The sequence below is a fragment of the Pogona vitticeps genome, chromosome 4, assembly GCF_051106095.1.
Source record: "Pogona vitticeps strain Pit_001003342236 chromosome 4, PviZW2.1, whole genome shotgun sequence".
Lineage (NCBI taxonomy): Eukaryota > Metazoa > Chordata > Lepidosauria > Squamata > Agamidae > Pogona > Pogona vitticeps.
In genome coordinates, this window is record NC_135786.1 from 63,735,793 (window position 1) to 63,758,810 (window position 23,018).

At 41.2% G+C, this 23,018-nt stretch overlaps 1 protein-coding gene across 2 annotated transcripts in view; it reads right to left on the bottom strand.

Moving 5' to 3' along the window:
- The window catches only part of PIK3R3 (phosphoinositide-3-kinase regulatory subunit 3), a 363,941-nt gene extending 341,266 nt beyond the window's left edge, over positions 1-22,675 (bottom strand). For both annotated transcript variants that reach the window (XM_072997577.2, XM_072997578.2), the window contains exon 1: positions 20,871-22,675. In XM_072997577.2, the coding sequence (XP_072853678.2) occupies positions 20,871-21,189 (319 nt within the window). In that variant the 5' untranslated portion in view covers positions 21,190-22,675. The remainder of the gene's footprint in view (positions 1-20,870) is intronic.
- Between the last annotated feature and the right edge of the window lie 343 nt (positions 22,676-23,018).

The following is a 23,018-nucleotide window of genomic DNA, read 5'->3' on the forward strand; positions in this document are numbered from 1 at the left end:
GCAGAGTTTGAATTTCTTGTAAAATTCCTTTTAGCTACACAATAGAAGCACAGAGATCCACATGGAGAATATCTACAAGTCCTTTTTTTCATTAATTGGCACTTAAAGTCTCAATAACTTATTCCGAGACATCTGCAAGAGAAAGACTAAAAAATATTTCTTTACTTACAGTTGCGTGAAATTACATACTTCTGTAGGCTGTTTTTTTTATTGCACACATACTTAGCAACCAACTTAACAGACCAACAGCAAACAAACAATTGCTTCCAACAGACTAAAGAGAGGGAAAGAAACACTCAGTAGAGAGGAGGGGCTCTCTTTGAATTCAAAGGGTGGAGGAACAATTAGTACTGGATAGATAATAACTCTAGTCCAGTCACACAAACTAAAAACAGCATGCAAGGTTGCAAACAAAATTCCAACAGGTTCTAAGATTTGGACTAAATAATTTCTGTTTTCCCTCTGGCCTTACTGTTCAATGACATGATGTTGTGGAGTACAACCAAGTGTTGGAAACCAACACTTGGACTACAACCAAGTCTGGAAAAGACCCACTGAATCAATGGGATTTCCCTGAGCACCATGTTCACCTTATGGTTCTTCCATTTGCAGAAGAAGGTGCCCCTTCAAGGAATCCCATGTTAAGGTATAGCTTGGGCTGCCTTTGTTCTTGGGCAGTGGCTAAGCCCTTAATGTACAGCTCAAGTGGACACTATATTACTTTGTGTTCATGCCAATTTAGAAATAATTCCTGTGGTTTCAATATTTGGGCTGCCTGTTCTACAGCCTTCCATCACAAGGTTGTAAAACAACCAGGGAGAGACTCATGGTTAGTGTCCAGCCCCCAAAATGCTATCCTCTCCCCTCTACACAACAAGAACATCCAAAACCAGCCTTTATTTCCTGTCCTTGATGCAGATAGCAGCATCAACAAGGAGAGATATAAGTCCTCATTACCAGCCCGGAAGAAGACTGAGCATGCATCTTGACAAAGCCCTCACCTGAGGTGGAAAGGGAAATGTCATCCCAGTATACTTAAGGGTTTTATTGAATCTGATTAAATTGTCTAGCAGACCAGTATATGAAGCACTCTCTGTGCTAATATGACACCAGAAGTCTAGAAGTGTCAATGAATTAGGTGATATTTGAGTGGAAAAAAGAGATGTACTTTTTCAAAGAGAATGGACACCTCCCATCCACTTCAGTGGTACCAAGAAAATGGTGGGGTTGTTACTGTTTTCTGGGGGGGATATTGAATGATCAGAATCTCAATTCCTTTCTCCCCCCATGCCTTCAGTCTTTCTCAGCTCTTGAGATGAAGGCATTCTGAATTTAGCCACTCACAGGGAAAAGGTGAGTAATGAAGGCTGGTATTTTGATCTGCTCTGACATCCATATAGGACAAAGGATGTGAACAGCTCATAAACTGGCTGAGATATTAAGCTGAGCCAGATTTTGTGGTTTGTGTCTGTGGTGGAAACTGAAGTGTTAAATGGCAGCACATAGCTGTGATTAATTTAGACAGAAAGAACATCTAGTAGGAACACAATGAAGGAGAAGTATATCATCTGCAAAGGGTCAGCACATTGCTCTCTCTGCTTAAGGTGCCCTGCAAACTCATACAATCAGTACAAAAAAGCTCAAGATGATTTAGGATTGTTGCACATCAGTGTCTAACTAACTCTGCACCATAGTTCACTTTTACACCATTGGTATGCTAGAATACAGCTCAAATGGCAGATGCTAGAGAGAAATTGGGGTCAATTATGCATGTAACTGATGTCTTATGATTTTATCATTGAACTGTCCTGTGCCATCATCTCCCTAATGCTAAAGGTTCAGAATATTGTAGAATTTAACTTTCAGGATTGCAGAGAAAATTGTGTAAAATGTAATCAAAGCATCCTAAGCAGCCCAAGTTAAACATTCTGGAAAAATTCATGTGCTACCAAATCGAAGGCTGGTCCTAAGCCTTAGTGTCATGTCAAACCCTACTCAGGTATCCTTTCCCCAGGTAGAAGAATGAGTGCAGGGCAGAGGCATTAGTTTCATCCCCTCCTTTGCTACACATTATACATGGAGAGAGAAGATCTGAAGAAAAAGGTCTGCACAAAGAGGGAAGATTCTAAGTATCCCTCTCTATTAGTAGAATGCCACACCAGTCTGAGAAGGGAGCAAAGCATACACCTTCCTTTCCTCAAATCTTTATTCTAAGCATAGAAAGAATGCCTGACCAGTGTTCAAATGAAGAATATATAAAAGTAAGCTAATTTTCAAAACAGTTGAGGCAAGAAAATCTCCTGCTGTGATAATAACATGTATTTCACTTAAGGCATTCCCCTCTTCTAATGAGAAAATATCTGTCATACATGGTTTGGACCTTAAAGACCAGCTCTTGTTTGACTGACTTCAAGTGATTAATGTAACCATTGTAGCCTAGATGAGTGGCTTGAAAGTGAACAGGCCCTTTAAGGGATCAAAGCTCATTGGCTGTATCCATGACCAGGTTAATATCTTGCTGGTAAGCCAGATGTTTCCAGTTCAGTTCTCCCTATTGCCTCAGGACAATAGTCATCCTGTATGGCCTTGGGCAAGCTGCATAGGCCCAGTGCAAACCCCAGAAATAGGGAATGGCAAGTCACTTGAGAGCACTCTCTACCTAGAAAATCCTGGAAGGAGTTGTCATAAGTCAGAATTGACCTGATGACACATAAACTGCCCAGAGTGGCCCTGGCTGCCAGATGGGCGGTATATAAACAAACAAACAACCCATTTGTATCCTCCTTATTCATGAGTAGGACGTAAGTAGAAACTTCAAGTGGTGCAGAGTGCGGCGGCCAGACTCCTTACTGGAATGAGAAAATACCAGCATATCTCTCCTACTCTGGCCATGCTGCACTGGCTGCCCATCCGTTTCCGCATTGACTTCAAAGTGTTAATGCTTACATATAAGGCCCTAAACGGTTTAGGACCTCGATACTTGGCGGAATGCTTACTCCCAACTAGTTCTACCTGTGTTACCCGTGCGAGCCAAGAGGTGAGGCTGAGGAGCCTGACGCCAAAGGAGGCCCGGAAAGAAAGAACTAGAAACCGGGCCTTCTCAGCGGTGGCTCCTCGTCTCTGGAATAACCTACCTCCGGAGATTAGCGCTGCACCCTCGCTGGGTACTTTTAAGAACCAACTAAAAACATGGATGTTTAGGCAGGCCTTCCCTTCCAGTTAATTCCTGTCCTCTTTCCTTTTTTTCCTCTCTTTATTTGATTTATTTTTATTTTTCCCATCTTATAGAATCATCCAATTAATTAATTGTTATAAAGTTTTTAGAACTTGTTATCATTTGTTGTAAGCTGCCTAGAGTGGTCGAAATGACTAGATAGGCAGGGTATAAATAAAATAAATAAAATAAAAATAAAAATAAATAAAAGTAAGTAGTATAGTGTAACTCCTGGGTTTGTCACACAACCAACCCCCCCACTGTGTGAGAGATATTCACATCCGTTGAGGACTTCATTTCATTAGAAGATTTGCACAGATTTGTCTCCAGATGACCAGTCACAAAACAAAGCAAATTAGTTTGCACGATACTGGAGGTCTTGATCTGGAGGTGTATTTTGTGCTGCTTGTCTAGAATTGTCATAATTGCTAGTTAAGGTTTGGAGAATGGACTTTACATTGCAAATGAGGGCAGGAATGCTACAGCAAGTAAAAGTTACAGTTGTGTTGGTGGAGTTAGATAGACAAGAATGCGGATTTTACATGTATTGTCAACCCTATACCTTTCTAAGTAACCCCTTTGAAATATGCACAGTTGGTACGGTCAAATCTGTTTCCTCCTTTCCTACAGAAATGAGTGAATCTTTGTTCTCATTGTTAGGGAGGGGTGTGCAATTTTGGTCTCCATGACAGGAATCACTATTCCCTCATGTACAGAAGCCAGCTTTAGGGGGTTCTCAAACCAAATCCTGTCCAGAGCATAGACAGAGTTCTGACTCCTGTCTTCTTGAGATGCCGGCCACAGAGACTGTTGAAACGTTAGGAAGAAAAACCTTAAGAACACGGCCAAACAGCCCAGAAAACCCACAACAACCAACAAATTCTGTCCTTCAAGGAATATTTTGGACATAATTTCCCTTTCACGTTCCTCCAAGCTTCCAGAGTACGCTCATATTACTCTTGTTATACAGTCATAAATTCATGAATTAACTGCTGCATAAACATCAAAAATTCTTTCACTTCCAATGCAAAATACCAAACTTGGGAAAGAACAACTGACCCAACTGACCACGTCTATGGAGTGAGTCAGGATTGGGTTACTTTCTCACAGAGACAAAGAGTAAAAAGACATTAGCTCAAATATCTGTATGATTATACTAACCTTTACCAATCTGGAACCAAAAACAGTAAATCCTTACTCGTCTTGTCTTTGCAGATGAAGATGTGGAACCACAAATTATTCTCCTTGTCCAGGAGAAGGTGAACTATTTTGCAGTACTCTCAATAAGAGAGAATAAGAACTACAATATGTCCCTGCACAAATAAAGCATTATCTGCATTAACACAAATTTTGCTCAAACACAAATGTCACGAATAGCGTGAATTGTGCAAAATGCAAAATGGTACTGCTTTCTTTTCTTTTTGTACAGACTTTTAAGGATTAAAAACACTTGAGAGATTGGTAGTATTTTTGTTGACAATCTTGTATGATATGCATTGCTGCATAAATGGAAAGATAAACTAGTGTAGTGTAGTGTAGTGTAGTGCAGAGATGATTTCTGCAAATAAAGGAGATGCTGACAAGGAAAAAATTATATTCCTTTTCTTGGCTCCACCTGGAAATGAGGAATCTTTTGAAAATTCCTTTCCTTAAGTTAACACAGTATCAACAAAGAATTTAGCAAGTATTTATTACATCCCTACTTGCAGCCCTCTAGGTGTATTAAATTACAAGTTCCCTAAAAATAACAAAAATGAAGAACATTTAACGGCCACAAGGGAAAGGAGAGAGGCTTATTTCTCAAAAGGTCTGAACTGTTTATTATAACCAACATTTTCTGAATTAGAATTCTTTCTTCAGGGACTTAAAAAAACTTAAAACTTGCTTCTGGCTTGACACTGAGACGGGACAGCAGCAGGACGGAGCTCCATCCTCTGGGCTGAATTCCAACCTGTTTGGGACCCCCTAGGGAGTTAAAAGCACCCCGAAGAGGTGGTGAAATGGAGAAAAAGCCTGTTGATCATGTGGGGAATGGCGGTTACCCACGTTTGATGCAGAAAACTCCCCAATCAACCAGAGGGCGGAAACGAGCAGCTGAACTAGCTTGCAAGTCGTTGGCAGCCGGCAATGGAAGAGCAATAAATCAGCCTAATTAACATTGTGTTACCACTGGGTGAGAAATATTTTTAAACTGTATTTCTTTATGACTGTCCCTGGACGAGACAATCTCTATGGCAGAAATAGCGTCTTCTGTCCCCCACCACTAATTGAGCAGCAGTGAATGTGGAGAGAGGAGGAGATGCAGGGAGATACAAGGAAAATAAATTGGGCATTAATTAGACATGTAATTATACTTCAAGGAAGGAAGTTTGGTATTACTTTGTCATTATAAACTTAAGAATCTTTCTAAGGTGCATTTTAGTCAGTTGGTTATTTGCAGCTAAGCTACATTTGGACTCAAGAACCTTCAAATTCCAATCACACATTTCTCAAAAAATAAAGAAAGCAAAACCTGCAGCTGGCTAAACTGCTCACAAGTCTCTCCCCACAATTCTGAACCAATATGCTCTTAGATTCTTTTCTCTCATGAAAGCTACTGGAACAAGGGAGAAATATTGCTGGTTTGTAAGACTCTTGGATGGCTAGAGGTGCGTGCAAACATAAAACAATTCTTAAGGGCAAACTTGTATTTTGTGGTTATTTTTACTTGTGAGTAATATCCCATATTCTTCCAAGGGTTTACAACAGTGGCACATATTCACAATCTTCAATGAACTCCTTTGGGATTTGGCTTCAGTTTCAAATCCAGAACATCTGCCTTCTAAGGAGAAGACATTTGAATATTTATACCGTCTAAAAGGACTGTGTAAAAACGGTTTGTTGGAGGAGCTTCTGCCCTTTCCCCCCCATATATTGCTAAAGTGCTTAATCTTTTCTTCTTCAATAGTTTTTGGGTCAGACTGACATATATCTTATGTGAATAGGAACTGCCCTACTCCAAGCTGATCCAATATGTTCTTGGGTTTATAAGAGTATCTGCGGGTATTTGGATGTTTCTGGATTTGGAGGGAAACCACTGAAAATGTGGGAAACAGAGGGCCCTGGGTTGGGGACAACACAATACCAACAACTATGTGAATGTGGTGAACCTTCAGTTTGTAGCAGCCTGTTTGTTTGTTTGTTTGTTTGTTTGTCTCTCTAAGTCAGTGATTGGCATTACCAGGTGAAGTTATGTATTTCATTGGACCATTCACTAATCAATCTCCAGCTGTGGTGCTTCTTTCTTTTTCTACAGTAACCGGCACAAAGGATTTATGTTCAAATGTTAGGATTTTAAACCCCCAAACAATGGAAATAAATTGCAATGATCTGTTGGGGTGCCCTATCTTTGCTCTGGTAATAGACAATCCTGCTTCATCTTATTTTGAAGCTCTCCCATCCCCAAACTGGAGCACATCCCAAATCTTTTACAATAGAAACCTGCTTGCATATACATTACCTGCTTCATGTTGAAAAATGTAGAATATTGGCTGAAATCCAGTAGTGGAATTTATACCATACAATGCTGAGGACATTAACAACCACAGTGGTGGGTTTTTGGGGTTTGTTTGTTTGTTTATTTTTGAAAATTATAAATGTTGATTCTTCCCCACCCCATTATTCCAGCAGAAGATGTTGAGGGTCCCATTTGAATTCTGAATAAGAAATATGTTAAGACCATGTGGATTGATTTCTGTTGTAAAGAATCCAGAAGATCCTATTAGCCATAGAACAAGGCACAAAACTAAGGTTCAGATGAGGAAGAACCATCACTGGAATTGTCACTGGAGCTTTCATCCAAATTTAACTCTTTGGCACGGGAGTTCAACTCAGTTCTACATCTGAGGAAAAATATATAGCTTCAAGTCCTCATAAGGAGGACATTCAAAGGGAGGTGTCTAAACCCCGGTGGTTTGCTGCTGTTGTTATTCTTAATATGGTAACTCAATAAATACAAAAGAAAGCAATAAAGCAGGGGTCGGAGAACTTTTTTACCTTTTACCCCCCTCCCCCCAAAATTTGTATATGCCAACATTACCCCCTTGATTTGAAAGGAAGGAAATTATACATTATTTGAATTCAAAATATTATTGCATCTACACAAGCTGTATACTGAACAGGATATATCATCAGTATCAATGGCTACCAGGCTATGTACCGAACTAGCAGGACGCACCAAATTTAATAAAAATGTGCACTATTTTTGCTGGAACACATTGCACTCCAGCCATGGGGTGGTATAGGGAGTAGTAAGGTGTCCAATTTGCCTAACAAGTTGCATTAAATTTTTGCTACCTCGCAGAGGATTTAATAATTATCAATGGTTGCCAGAGTGGTGCTAGAGACAGCCAACACAGAGTTTGGGTGTGTGTGTTTCCTACCACTTTAATCATTCTGTGTGTGGTGTGCAAAAAGGAACAAACCAGGCTAAAGGTCATTTCACCCACCCTCGTGCCACAGCCCAATATCAAAGGACCAGTGCGCTATTTTTTTTAATCATCATCAATGGAAAACTCAGCAGTGGCCAGAGGATTGGAAAAGATCAGTCTACATCCCAACCCCCAAGAAGGGCATTGCCAAAGAATGCTCCAGCTACTGTACAATTGCACTCATTTCACATGCTAACAAGGTTATGCTCAACATCCTACAAGGTAGGCTTCAGCTGTATGTGGACCGAGAAGTCCCAGAAGTGAAGCTGGATTTCGAAGGGGCAGAGGAACTCGAGACCAAATTGCTAAAATGCACTGGATTATGGAGAAAGCCAGAGAGTTGAAGAAAAACATTTACTTCTGCTTCATTGACTACACAAAAGCCTTTGACTGTGTGGACCACAACAAACTATGGCAAGTTCTTAAAGAAATGGGAGTGCCTGGCCACCTTATCTACCTCCTGAGAAATCTATATGTGGCACAGGAAGCAACAGTTAGAACTGGATATGGAACAACTGATTGGTTCAAAATTGGGAAAGGAGTACGACAAGGCTGTATATTGTCCCCCTGCTTATTTATATGCATAATACATCATGCAAAAGGCTGGAGTGGATGAATCCCAAGCCAGAATTAAGATTGCCGGAACAAATATCAACAACCTCAGATATGCAAATGATACCACTCTGATGGCAGAAAGTGAGGAGGAATTAAAGAACCTCTTAATGAGGATGAAAGAGGAGAGCGCCAAAAACGGTCTGAAATGCAACATCAAAAAAACTAAGATCATGGCCACTGATCCCATCACCTCCTGGCAAATAGAAGGGGAAGATATGGGCAGTGACAGATTTTACTTTCTTGGGCTTCATGATCACTGCAGATGGTGACAGCAGCCACAATATTCAAAGACACCTGCTTCTTGGGAGGAAAGCGATGACAAACCTATTATGACTTGTCAGAAAGATAAGTAAAGCAAATTAAGTGTGAGCTTTCTCTAGCACTCTGCGCATTTCCCCCAGGATTTTAATTTTTTATCCCATTTGGGGTAATTTATCCCTGTTCTCCAACCACTGCAATAAAGCATAAGTCTCAAAGAATTAGAACTAAGCCAGCAAAGATTAATTATTATGTTTCAAGTTTGTAATTGTATTTACATATATAAATACTCAATATAGAATTTCATCTTAAATATTACATAGTAACTGTCAGTACAACAATATTTCATTAGGTGGGAAAATGTAACTCCTATGGACCATTTAGTTCAGCCCAGTAGGTGGGGGAATCTTGGGAAGGGGCTGTGATTCAAGATTTGAATTGAGAAAGAATGGGAGAGTGGGAGAGTCAGGAGCTGCTATTCCCTTGGAGGATGATAAAGTACTTACCACCTTGGTTTAGATAGTAGAACTTCAATACTTTGTGCAGGAGGGGCACTGGAAGGGTGTACTGATCTTATGTATTGGTATTTGCATTTTATGTTAGAGTTTTAAACACTGTATACTTGGAGCTGCTTCTTTTAAGTTGTGGATCTCCCACCTCAACTGATTTATATATTTGGGACTTTATTCTTGTTTGGCTTCAAAGAGACATTTGTATTCTTCCTTGTTTCTTCAAGCAACTCCTACTCTGGTCCTGGGGAAACAAATTTGGATTGTACAAATTGTAGCATTCAGTTTTGGGCTGTGTTTATATCACTGTTGTTATATATTTAACAATAAATTTGCCTCTTCTCTAAACAACTGGGCAGAAGAACAATTATTTATCACCCTTAAAAAGCATACATTTGTCAAATTATATCTTTCATATTAGGGTAATAACTATCATTTTTTAAAAAAATAAACAAATGCATGCAAATTACTCTGGCCCTTCAGTGGGTGGGAATGATGAAAGCTACAGTTCAGCACACTTGGAAGGCACCAGATTAGTGAGGAATCCACTACAGTGCTTGTTTCTTCCTGAGGTTTACATGGACAATTCTTGTAATTCCTTTTTTTTATTTTTGTATTTTTATTTTTTTGTGCCATCTATTAGTTCAGATGAGACCTATCTGGTCTTCCAATAATGCTTGCTATGGTGAACACAATGCCTGCAACACAAAAGGCAGAGATGCTCATAAAGGCAACTGCTGTATCAACTTGGAACAAACCCATCAGACTATTGGAGGCCATGTGTCGATTTAAGTCCCCAGAGAGTCAGCAAGAGTTTCTGGTACTTTCTGGACTCTATTCTGTGGCTAAGCTTATCTGAAATGTTATGCAAGTCAATTAAAACATAGCCCCAGAACTTTTCCTTCAGTTTAATTAAACAGTTCATTTTACATCCTTTCCAGAACAGATGCTTTTGAGACTGCAGAGGAACTGGAAAATACACATTCCCAATGCATTAGGAATATTTTGAGAGCTGCACCTGTCTTATGGATGCTGCAGATAATCAGTTGACAAAAATGAATATGGTAGAACCATGAATCCCACTCCCAATACATGGAGTATTTCTCAGTTCCTCCTAAAAGCTAGGTGACTTTTTTTTTTCAGGCAACAATCTGTACACCTTAGTGCATATACAAAATTGTTTGCTTATTCTACCCTTACCGTACATGTTCAAGAACCACTTATATAAAGTTGCCACTAGGGGAGAATACAATATCTTCATGTGTGCTAAGGATGGTGTTGTCCGACCTCAAAATAAGGTGTAGTCTTGCTACAGTATGTGGTAGTACTATTCTTTAGCAACAAGGAAGTGGAGATGCTCACCACCAGTAATGAACTTGAATGCTATGAGTGAATTAATGGAGGACTATAACATAACCCAATGTGCTGATACCTCACAGTAGAATGAAACATCCAGGAGCTGACAGAGCCAGAACTTGCAGAAACAGCAGCTGGGATTTCATAAATCTCACAGGACATCTTGCTGTCCCACACACTTTGCTCCACTGCACTCTATACTTGAGCACTTTGATTGTTCCAGATTAGCCTCACTTACCTTCTCTGTCTCTTTTGCTAAAAAGTCTTGGTTGATGTTGGATATTATGTTGGGTGGGTAGAGAAAAGAGGGGGGGCATTTGTTCTCTCTCTCTCTCTCTCTAGCTAGCTAGCTAGGTAGCTATCATATTTTTACCCTTCCTTTCTCCCTGAAAGGGACCCAAGGTGGCTTACAAAAAATGAAAGCCAATATTTAAAGTTGAAAACAATGAGTATACAACAGGGGTTAACATTAAAGAGATAATATTTAAAACTATGAACTATGAATCAATAAGGAGGCATCTTAAAACATTAACAGGCAATATTAAGACAAAGATCAATAGGTATACAAAAAAGTCACTCTGAGAAACAGAAAATGCAAAAATGAAAAGCACAACTTGTACTAAAAATCCAGTCAAAGGAATAATGTATAACAAACAATCTAAAAATCACACACAGGTAGCTGGTTTACTGGGGGAAGGCTTGCCTGAAGAGAAAAGTCTCTGCCTGCTTGCGGAAGGAGAGCAAAGACGGGGCCAGTCTAGCCTCCTGTGGGAGGGAATTCCAAGTCTGGGAGCAGCAACAGAGAAGGCTCTCTCCTGTGTCCCCATCAGACACACCCGTGAAAGTGGTAGAACTGAGAGAAAGCCCTCTCCTGATGATCTTTAACACCTGAGCCGACTCATAGCAGGAGATACAGTCTTTGAGATAGCTTGGAGCCAGGCATTTTGGGCTTTATAGGTTAAAAGCAGCACTTTACATTTATTTATTTATTTATTTATTTATTTATTTATTTATTTATTTATTTATTTAACTTATATGCCGCCCATTCTACCCAAAGGTCTCTGGGCGGCTTACAACAATTAAATTCTATTAAAATACAATAAAAGATAAAAAGATTAAAATACAATTAAAATAGATACTCTAAATATTGCCATCAGGACCCACAGTTGATGTTATTTCAATTAAAAGCCTTCTGGAACAGGAAGGTTTTGACCTGGCGCCGAAATGTCATCAACGTCAGCGCCAGACGAATCTCAGTTGGGAGGGCATTCCATAGTCTGGGGGCAGCTGCTGAAAAGGCCCTTTGTCTACAAGCCATCCCTCTTAGCTCCTTGAGGGATGGCTCTTTCAAAAGGGCCCCCTGGCTAGATCTTAACTGCTGGGTAGGCTCATATGGAATTAAGCCCAGTAACTGATCAGCAGCCAGTGGAGCTGCTGTAATAGGGGGATCATGTGATCCTTGTAACCAACCCCAGTCAGCAATCTGGCTGCTGCATTTTGGACTGGTTGAAGTTTCCTGACACTTTCCATCAGCAGCCTCACATAGCATGCATCACAGTAACCCAGCCAGGAAGTAACTAGGGTGTGTATCATAGTGGCCAGATCAGAACTCGCAAGAAATGGATGTAGCTGGTACACTAATTTTAATTGCGCAAATGCACTCCTGGCCACTGTTGAGACCTGGGTATCCAGGTTCAGGGATGAATCCAGGAGCCCCCCCAAGCTGCGCACCTGTTTTTTCAATGGGAGTGTAATCCCATCTTGTACTGGCTGCATCCCTATTCCTTGATCTGCTTTTCAACTAACCAAGAGCACCCCTGTCTTGTCTGGATTAAGTTTCAATTTATTCATCCTCGTCCAGTCCATTGCTGATACCAAATGCTATTCTAGAGCTGAAGTAGCTTCCTCCAATACTTCACCTCAAGCAATTAAATGTGCTCTTCACCGTCCAACATGTGAACCCTTGATCCTTCCAACCAAACACCGGGAATGCAAATCAGCCTATAAGGTTAAAAAAACACCCCTGAACTTGACACGTTCAGAGATGTCAATTATAGGCAAAATGGAACTTCAGTTCATTTTACCTTTGCTGTTCCTTCAGTCAGACTCCTACTTTATAGGTGACTGAATGAGATAAATCCACTACCATCACATCACATCTGTTTCTTTCCCTCTCCTTAAGAGCAGAATCTTTCCTATTACAGTGTGGTGACGGGAGAGAAGAAGGGTCGGTTATACAATAATCGCAAGGGAGGAGGGTGACAACCAAACAGTCTAGAATTAGCTTGGAGATAGATAAGTCCAGGATTGGCCAAAGACATTTTCGGCCTGAGGCAAAGGTCACAACAGTACTCCCATCATTCCACTTACAGAAGCTGACAAGACTGCCAGATGAATCTTATTCAGTGCTGGTGATGGATCAGAAGTGATCATCTCGTCTGAGGGCTATAGTCTAACTTCACAAATGCAGGGCAGACACATTTAACACAGAGGTCGGTTCTCTGACAGAAAGGAAGAGACAATTGGCTACCAACACAGAGCTCTCCCAGAAATGGGAAATGTTTTGATTTTGGACTACAGCTCCCAGAATCCCACAGCTATCCTGTTTACTGATCATTCTGACTGTGGAATTGTTGGAATTGGTGTCCCAAGGAAAAATTTCCCATCTCTATCTTATCTACATCACCCCTCATCTGCTGATTAAATTCTCAATGATGTTCTCTTTATCTCAATAATAAAACTGTTTTCATCATTTTAGTTCTTTTGAGACTGAGACTGCTTCAAGAAATCATGTTCTACAAATGCTGAACAAGGTATTCTAACTTATGACTACCTTTTAAAGGCTTTTCCAGGTAGACAGCGCCCAGAAGTGGTTTACCATTCCCTTTTTCTGGGAGTGCCCAGAGACTGTGCAGCTTGCCCAAGTCCACACAGGCTGCCTCTTCTCCCAGAAGGCACAGTGGGGAATCCAATTCTGGCTCCACAGCTAGATACCTAAACCACTGAGCTATCCATTACAGTCCCTGAAAAATGACGGTGCAACTTCATAATGAACTGGTATTTTGATTAATTGGAGAGAATGCCATACTTCCTGACCAACTCACTTCCAGTGAATTTCCATGGCCAAATCGGGAATCAAACCCAGAGCTCCAGAGTCCCAGTCCATCACTACATCATATTGGGCACCATGTTTACCCCACATTGAGCTAAACCATGCACCTCAGACTTGCCTATACTCTAAACTGTGTGTGAGTAGAAAGCACCTGTTGACAGATTTCTGAGTAGTTCACAGTAAATCAGCAAGGACTTTCAGAGCTTGAAAATTACCCATTAAAATAACATGTTGGTTATAATTAATTATTTTTTCAACAATGGAAGTGTAACTTAGTTATATTATGATTGTACTTTGCTGGGGGATAAACATATTCCTTTTCTTATGTGACAGTGGACAGAGTCCTATTGGTATTTATGTAAAATTTGCATAACTTACCAGTGCTAATTGCAGCTGATTGGTGAAGTGCTGGAGTTTGTTTCCATTGTGTGTGGAGATAAGGCACCCAATCTGGCAACTGAAATGCAACCTGCCAATTTATCATTTAGCCACTATTAGTTGCAGCAAGTTATTCTGCAAACTTCATACAAACACTGTAGGATGCTGGTTACCAGCATTTCAGTTACTTTTATACATACAAAGCATATGACCATACTAGAATGTAATATCACATGGTGTGTGCTGCACCTTGTGTTGCTACACTGATTTTCAAAACAACTAACAAATAACCACTTCAGTTACTTTAGAGAATTCAGAAAGTAAAAAGTTACTTTTAAATATAAGGGTAGCTAATTTAGGTATTGCATAATTGCTGAGAAATTATTTTTTAAAAATTTCCCATCTCCTTCTAATTGCTTAATCTAACTGCCTAATAGTATGAAAAAACATAACAAAACAAAACAAAAAAAGCACCTTCCCCCAGTATTCTAGCTCAACTGATGATATGAAGAAAACTTGGTAACCCAGATTGTGGATTTTTGTGTGGAAGGACTGTGAACTCTTTTCAATTCGGGTACTCTTCCTATCATAATTCTTGGATATTCTCAATGTATGTCTTCGGGGCATCTCAGGATTCTAGTAACAAAATGTCTCACAAGCCTAAAGTTGGCCCTCCTTCAACTAAAATAGACTAGCCATTTTATTTATTATTGATACTCTTTATGGCATTTCCATAATGTCTGCTAGCTAGAATTTCAAAATCATAAAATATACATAAAACATAATCCTTAAAAAAAAACACCTGAAATGGCTACACATGAATACTTTAAGTTGATACCAAAAGCCCATAATATAGACCCCTGGTAAGGCTGTTTGGGGCAGGCATTCCATAACTGGGGGTGAGGTGGGGGGGCAACCATAGAACTGGCACTGATATTAGCAGTCAGGCACCGCAATATCATCTCATTTGGATTGTTGTTGTCCAACCAGAGAGAGAAGATGTCAGCCAAAACTACACACTCGGGGGGGGGGGGAATAGAACAAATCTAGGATTCCTGTCATAGTACACAACACCAAAAGGTTCAAAATGTCACCAAATCTGTTTCTTTTCTGCACCATTTTCAAAGGATACACTACAGTTTCAGATGCAGCACAGTTTGAGGTGATACAGGACTAACCCCCCCTTTCCCTGCCCGTTGTCTGCCCACCCCTTCCCCACCTCCCCTGTTCAGTACTCTCTTGTGCCTCTCTCAACTACCATTGTGTCTTTGATTTTTCCCCCCTTTGTGCCTTTGTCCCCACATAGGGCAGACAGATTCCTTTTTTAAACTTGTATTTAAAATCACACCTCCAAATATGTGTATAAACAGCTTTGTAAACAATGAAAAAGGGAGGCTGGGAGTGGGGCATGACATTCCCATCATGTGACCTCATGCCGATCCCACAGTGGCCACGTTATGCCAATTAAAACACACAAAAAAAGCACAGTGACTTGGGCGTGTGTTACAAGTGAGGTGGCACCTATTGCCTAACCTGCAGGAAATACATTTCCCCCTAATTTATTGCAATGCTGTGATTCTGGTCCATGAGCACCAAAACCTGAAAACCTGTTTACTTTTCTTTTTAGGACTTAACTTTCTACATCTGTTGATCAGGAAGTGCTGACCCCTATAAAGAGGTGCTTTCAAGTTCCGCTTAGTTCCTATTCTTTCTCTGCTTTGCTTACTGGCTAGCAAGCTGACCTAGAAGAAACATTCAAAGCAAACACCCATCGGGATATTTCTCCCAGTGATGGCTCATTAATGAGCAGGAACAGCTCTCTCCTCCTCCACACCAAGAAGCGCCATTCCCTTTGATGTAATGAAACTGACAAGTGCTGCAAGCATCAGCAGGGACCTGAAAAGACCTTTTGCACCAAGAAATCAGCTTGTAAAGTCCATGCCAACATGACTTTCATTTTTTTCCCCAGGCACATTTCTGCCCAGTCATTGGCTAGGTTCCATCACTCTACAAACTAGATCAGGAGACAGGAGTGTATTAGCCAGACAGCATCTTATCAAACGCCTTCGCTTAGCCTTGGATGAGGAGACAGACGTCTCTCAATACCACAGAATGCTTTTTGGCATACCCTTCTATCTCCCAAGTTCAGCTGATGCCTGATCTTCTACCTAAGGCCAGGCACCATATAAAAACAAAATGATTGACTCCTCGTAGAACTGACTCAATATCTGGACTCATCCAGTGATGTATAATACCTATACACTGCTTACTACAGTAATATCACTAAGCAGTCAAACCAGTGCTAATAAGGAGATGAGCTTATTTACTATCATTATAAAATGTAAAAGAGAGTTCCGGGTCACTAATGACACAGGACAGTAGTATAAACTGCAATGGAGTATGCTAGGGGGAGATCTTACCCTTTCATTTTCATCTTAGCAAGAAATGATATATACTTGAGGAAGCGCAAGGTGCTACCCCTTATGTTACCACTTCAATTGCTCTCCTCATGTATGAAGAGGTTGGAGAGGAGTGTGTCTTTTCTTTGGATTTTCCTGGATTTTCTAGTGATCTTAATGACATGGAGATCAGAGAGGGCCCCCTTGATGCACGGAGAAGGGTCACCATTTCAGAAAACCACCTTCTACATGTGGAGGTTGACAGAAATTAAAGTGGAGGAGAGCATGGCTAAGATGCTCCCCTTGCTCATATGTGTATTATCCATGCTGAAGAAATTCATCTGTTTGTTTATTTTATTTATATACTTCCCTTCTTCCCATAGGGGATCAAAAGTGGCTCATAACAATTAAAGTCATAGAAGGTCCTGAGTTCAGTCTTTGGCATCTCCTTTTAAAGGAATCCAGATAGACAGCTGAGTGTATGTACAGCATACAGATATAACAGCCTGATACCACTTAAAGTGTGAGGGCTTCACCCAATGTAATATTGGGATTTGTAATGTTCAGGGGAGAGCACTGAAACTCTATGCACTTTAACATCATCACCATCACCACCACCATCACCATAATCAAGAACAACATGTTGTCAAGTCAATTCTGACTTATGGGGACCCTTTCCAGGGTTTTTTAGGTAGAGAATACTCAGACGTGATTTACCATTGCTTTCCTCTAGGGATATCTTGGGACTGTGCAGGATGCCAAAGGCTACACAGGTTGGTCCTTCTGAGATTCACAGTGGGGAATTCAACACCCAACTTCTGGCTGCCCTATACCTAGCTCATGGAGCTATCCAGGCAGTCTATTTGTCTTACCAGATTGCAAACCCCAGGATTCCATAAGATGGAACTGCTGCAGTTAAATTGGTATCAAACCGCAGTAACTATATAGATATATTTTCTATTCTATATACATACCAATTTGGCCTGGTATGAAGGGAGTTTGGAAAAGCTACTTAGCTCTTATGACTGGGGGATTCTAGAAGCTCTACTCCAAAAGAGTAATATATCTGAGCACTGCGTACAAGGCAGCTTCCTAGGCCTCTTCACTATCACTGTTTAGACATGGCATGCTCATGTGTTCATTGGTGTTGGTGGCCAAAATCCTATTGGTTAGTTATGCTAGCCTACATTTAATGGCATAAAATGCAGCACTAATTTGCCACTAGTTAGCAAGTCACATCTTGTATCCCTTGTTGCATGCCCCATTGTGTGAGCTGGTGGGTGATGAAGGATACAAAGAAGTGAACAAGGTAACTAGTAGCAATTCTCGCCAGCAACATACAACTCACAAAGGGATGAGAGTATCAATCTCTGGGTACTTTAAGAAAAAGTCAAATGTTCATCTCTCAAATGTAGCAGATCAACTATAACTGTCTTCCTGAACACATGAGGGTTAAAAGCATGCTTCTAACTTCCAACATTTAGAAGTAACACATTTTCTACTGTTTCCCTGTGCATCTTAAGAACAGATGTTGAAAGATAGAACAGCTTTGAAACATATATGTAACTTTGGTGGATGTCTGTATATATTTTCTCTGTACCTGTCTATGTGCCACGTATATTAACCATGTTTTACTTCAAATACTAGAATGAAGAGATAAAGGTCCTAAATAAATATGATGTTTGAAATATATTAATGGCTCACAATTCTGCTGAAAACATTGGAAACAGTAGCTACAAAGGGCAAGAGAAATCAAGGATGGTAACTGTAGCATATGAAATGTTAACCTGTTCCATCCAATATTCTCATATAAATTGACTCCCTCCTTTACTTCCCAAATTAGCAATGTTTGCATGAGGGAACATATTTACTAGTGACTACAGCCAGAATACACTGTAAATTTGTATGTGGAAGTGAAATAAAGTAATCTCCTAATCTGTCTGAATAGGTTTGTTTCTTTTTAAAATTATATGTGTCAGTATCAATATTTGCGGCCTTTCTTAATGTTATTCCCTGAATGTTTAGCAGATGTTTCTTTGCTGCTTCTATTTTTGGGAGGAGTACAATTGCTTTGCTGTGGGTGCTGCATCCAGCCATATCTTTTGAGATCTTGATGCAAAATCTGTCTCTCTAGTAAAAGGGAAGGTAGCAGCTGCAGCTAAGAGGAAGTTTTAATACACAAGAAAGCTCTATAGTGGGGGAAACTGCTTCAGTTTTGCGAAGCCTGAGGAAAACTTGGGGAAAAAATGGGAACCTTCCATTTTGAAACTATTAAGCGATTACTTCCTATTTTTAAATAAATAAATAAATAAATAAATAAATAAATAAATAAATAAATAAATAAATACATAAATACATAAATAAATAAATAAATAAATAAATAAATAAATAAATAAGAACATTCCTAATTCTGTTGCTGTTCTCTCTACTGATCATGGTTTGAATAGCAAAATGAGTTACATGCTTCTAAAGGCCCACATAAACCTAAAGGACAGACGAAAATGAAGTGTTACTTTAGATATAACATCTTCAGAAGTCACAAAATGGCTCAGTGGTACACAATTATGGGAAATGTTTGACAGTTCCTATGAAAATGCAATGTCGGATAGCATACATACACACATTTAAGATTGGAACAAATGTACATTATGATGAAATGGGGCAGATTTTAGGGTATCGCAGGAGAAAATATTGTGTGTGGGGAGGACCAGCCCTTGAAGATCTGGCTTATTATGTGCTTGAGGGTCACCTATATAAGGACATAAGAGAAATATAATTATAGCTATTTTTAAACAAAGTGAAATACAGAGAAACTGACCCACATGTGATACAAGAGTTGCAGTATTTGATGTCAAGACCACTATGCATAGAACAAAGTATCTGGATACTATTTGTGTGACTCCGATATAAATGTGAGTCAATCATTCTTATTCTAAACATTTTTGAATGTTATATTATCATCTCCTGGACATTTTAGTTTATCTGGAAGTAAAGATCAAATATGTATTTTATAATTGTGTTATGACAGATCTTTATTATTTTAGTCTGTAGTGAAATGATTTCTGGAAACTCCTGGTGTGAAGTGCTCTAAAATTTAGAGGTATGGAGTTAGGTGATAGTTTTTCATGTAACAATTTTTGTATTATTTTTTCCTATTCTATTCTATTTTAGTATTGTAATGAAACAATCTTTTGATACTGAAACAAATGTATTGAGTGATGGCTGGCTGGCTGGATAGATATAACATGTGCCTGAAAATTAGATCAAGGAGGGTAACGTGTCTGCTACTGAATATGACATCTTAATGTTTCTCATCACATATTGTCAATTTAGTTTCTCTGCAATAGAAGTGTAAGAATTTTTTTTTTAAAAGAGAACTCTCCAAGCTAGAATTTTCAGCAGGATTCTTTTGGGCTTTGGAAAGCAAATTATCCAGCCTTAATCTGGAGGATGCTTTTTAGGGGGGACAAAAAGTAGTGCAAAGAGTTTTAGCTCTTCTACAGTTCATAGGACCTCATCATAGGACTTATATGTGATTCTAACAGTTACTGTTAACCCCACAAATGGAAAACTAATTCCAGAGACAGAGTATAATTCCATAATTCTCCTGAATAGTTGCAGGGCGGGGAGCTCGACATCCGAGCTATGTGTTGAACCCAGCTATCCCAGGGCCAGAAACATCTGCCTTCTGGTCCAGTAGCTCCCCCTGTCACATTCAGCTACAGGGTGGTGCATGTATACATGCATTCAACACTTTCCACATCATTGCAGCCTTCCAACTGACTCTCAAGACCTTCATGTGGAATCATTTGAAAAGACGAAGAGGCACTGTTGGGGGTTCTCTTAATAAACAGCAGACTTTCTTTTAAGTATGTCATCTGGACAATTTAAAGCAATGAGACATTTCAAAATGTCAGCATTTGATTCCTCTCCACCCCCACCACCCCCATGGAAACAAAAAAGTAGCAATGGTCTCATAATCCATCGCAACGATTCGTGTCCCAGAATAAACGCTGTGTTCCCAGACATCAGCACACACAGCCTGATTTCTGGATAGTCCCCGACCTGCCTGCATGTAAAGGATTACCCCTGCACACAACACTAGAGCTGCCAGCTGGAAGACCGGCTCTGAATGTTCCCAGACCCATCCTGAACTCTGAGATGGTTTCCACTCAGCATGCTCGGGTCAGGGGTGAGAATGGGACAGATACATTGCTTTCAAATCACAGCCTCTATAACCTGTAAAACTATATGACTTAAAAAAAACAAGAACACCTTGCTTTAGTAGCAAAGCTTACATTCCAGCGGGATCATTTCTTGGGGAAGCATTTTTCTTCCCTCTCCATCAGATGATGAGGCATAGAAATTGGGAACAGAGCTTGGGAAAGTCCTATGAGCTCAGGTAGAGAGCTCGGAGCCAACCCATTAGGGAAAACACACCCATTCCACTTGCTGCAAAAAGATATGGTTAGGAAAGGCTACGGTGATTCTGGAAAGCTGTTAGATTTTTGTTATTGCTTCATCCCGAATCGATATCCTTTGAGACATGCAGAAACTTACCCCGTGCGTGGCCTGAAGGCATCCAAGTGGGTGTTGGAGGCAGTGGTCTGGGCCTAGATTTTGGAGTGGTGGCCACTGTCCTCCCGGGACCTAGGTACTCTCTGTACATGCCAGGGAGATCTCTCCATTCTTTGGTACGTTCGGTGAAGCCATGTAGCCAGCCTTGGAAATTCTTCTCATCCCCCTCTGGGTAGTCCAGACACACAAGCCGTGCTTTGTTGACTGCAAGCAAGTCATCTGGGCAGAGCGCCAGGTCTTCTTCTGGGTGCTTCTTGTACTCATAGAGACCCCCATACGGTGATCCATCAGCTGAGGCCATGGCAAGAAAAAAGTTGGTCCTCCAAATTATATCCGGAACTGACCAGCCCTGGGTACCCTCAGAGGCATTAGAAAGACAAGCAACGGGGCTACCATAAGAACCAAAGTTGCACACACATAATCTCTTCTTTTCAACCGTTCTCCAGCTTCTCCTGGTTTCGACTCCACAACGCGATTTCTTCTTTTGCAAGGGAAAAATACCCGAAGCCAAACCCTGCGGGCTCAACAGTCTGCAAAAGTCAGACCATCAGGCTGCGTCCATCTTCTGGCCGGTACCACCCACAACTATACTCTCTAAGCAATCATCTGCAAAGTGGGGAAGGCAAGCTTCTCTGTTTCGGCAGCTGCAGATTTCAAGTTTGGTATCCGTAACAGATCTCTTTTCCAAAGTTCCTTTTGCTACAAGAGTAAAATAACGCTGTTAATGATTTCATAAAGAGGGACGATGGCCAACTTTTCAGCCAGCATCTGCAGCTGTGCCTTTATGTGCAGAACAACAGTAAGTGATAACCACTGTTAACAGGGGATTGTGGAACATGTAGAATAAAATGAAACTGCAGTGAAAAACACAAAAGCAGAAAAACCCAGTGCGGTTGTTGCTTTTTCCAACTAGTTGCTAATCTTGTAAAGATAAAAGAACATTTCCCCACCTTTCCTCCTAACCTTGAAGGCCACCGTGGGCTTGAAAGCACAGCACAGGACTATCCTGGGGGAGGGTGAAGAAGTGCAAGTCTCAATAGGGAGCACGACATGACACATCTGCTCTCAAAGCACCCCAGACAGCATCCCCACAGGAGTGTTCTGCCATCGCTCAACGGAGGGGCTGTCTGAAAAACACTATAGTAGACATATTCCACTGGATTTTAAAGCAGTTTTTTGATAAGGAGGTTATTTGCCAGAAGCAGTTCTATAGAGACGCATGCAAAGGAAATCGAGCAAAGGAGAGGTGGCACCCAGTAGCACTCGGGTCCAAGCCTGGGCACTTTGGATATGCCCAGAGACTAATTCACAGAAGCTTCTTCCTCTCTTTTCCCCCCTCCCCCACTTTCGCCTGCTTCGACTCCCGATCTTCCAGGCTCAGCTCCCAGCTGCCAACAGCGAGTTGCGCACGGAAAGAAAGTATCAGCAAGCAGTCTTCGCGAACGGACGGTCCACCTGCAGGGACCAATCTTCCCTAAAGCCTCTTTGTCACCGGTATCCCGCCACCTGTCCCAGCTTGATCGCCGCTGCTGCAACCTGGGTGGAAAAGAGGGGGTGCGCGCCTGGACTGAGGGGGGGGGAAGGATTATGGTGGACGGACAGGCAGCACCCCTATCCCACTGCCCCTTAACGCACCCCTGGGTGCTGAAAGGTGTCAGGGTGGCCAGCCCCCACACCACCGACCCCTCTCTAAGCACAGCAGCTCCAAGGCGGCTAAATGAACCAGGCACGGGGCATCGGCGGCTATGGCATCATCCTCTTCCTCGCTTGCCTGAGAGAGTCCACTTTACACACTCCTGCACTGCTGTCCAAGATTTCTGTGGTGATGTCAGCAGGCACACCTCTTCCCGGCTGCCTGAAACACATCGGGCTGCAAGGCAGCTCTGCAGTGGGAAAGCGGCGGCGGCGGCGGCGGCAGGAGGAGGAGGAGGCGAGGAGGCTGGCTGGCTGGCTGGCGAGGGAGCAGCGGATATGAACGTGACAGTTAAGCGAGGGTTTGGAGGCCCAGTGGTATGAGAGCAGCTGCCCAGGGCGAAGAAGCCGGCTGGCTTATTAAAACGTGGATCAAAGCAAGGGAGACGGAAAGAAAGACCTTCACCGGGGCAGACTCTCCAACCTCGGCCGTGCGAA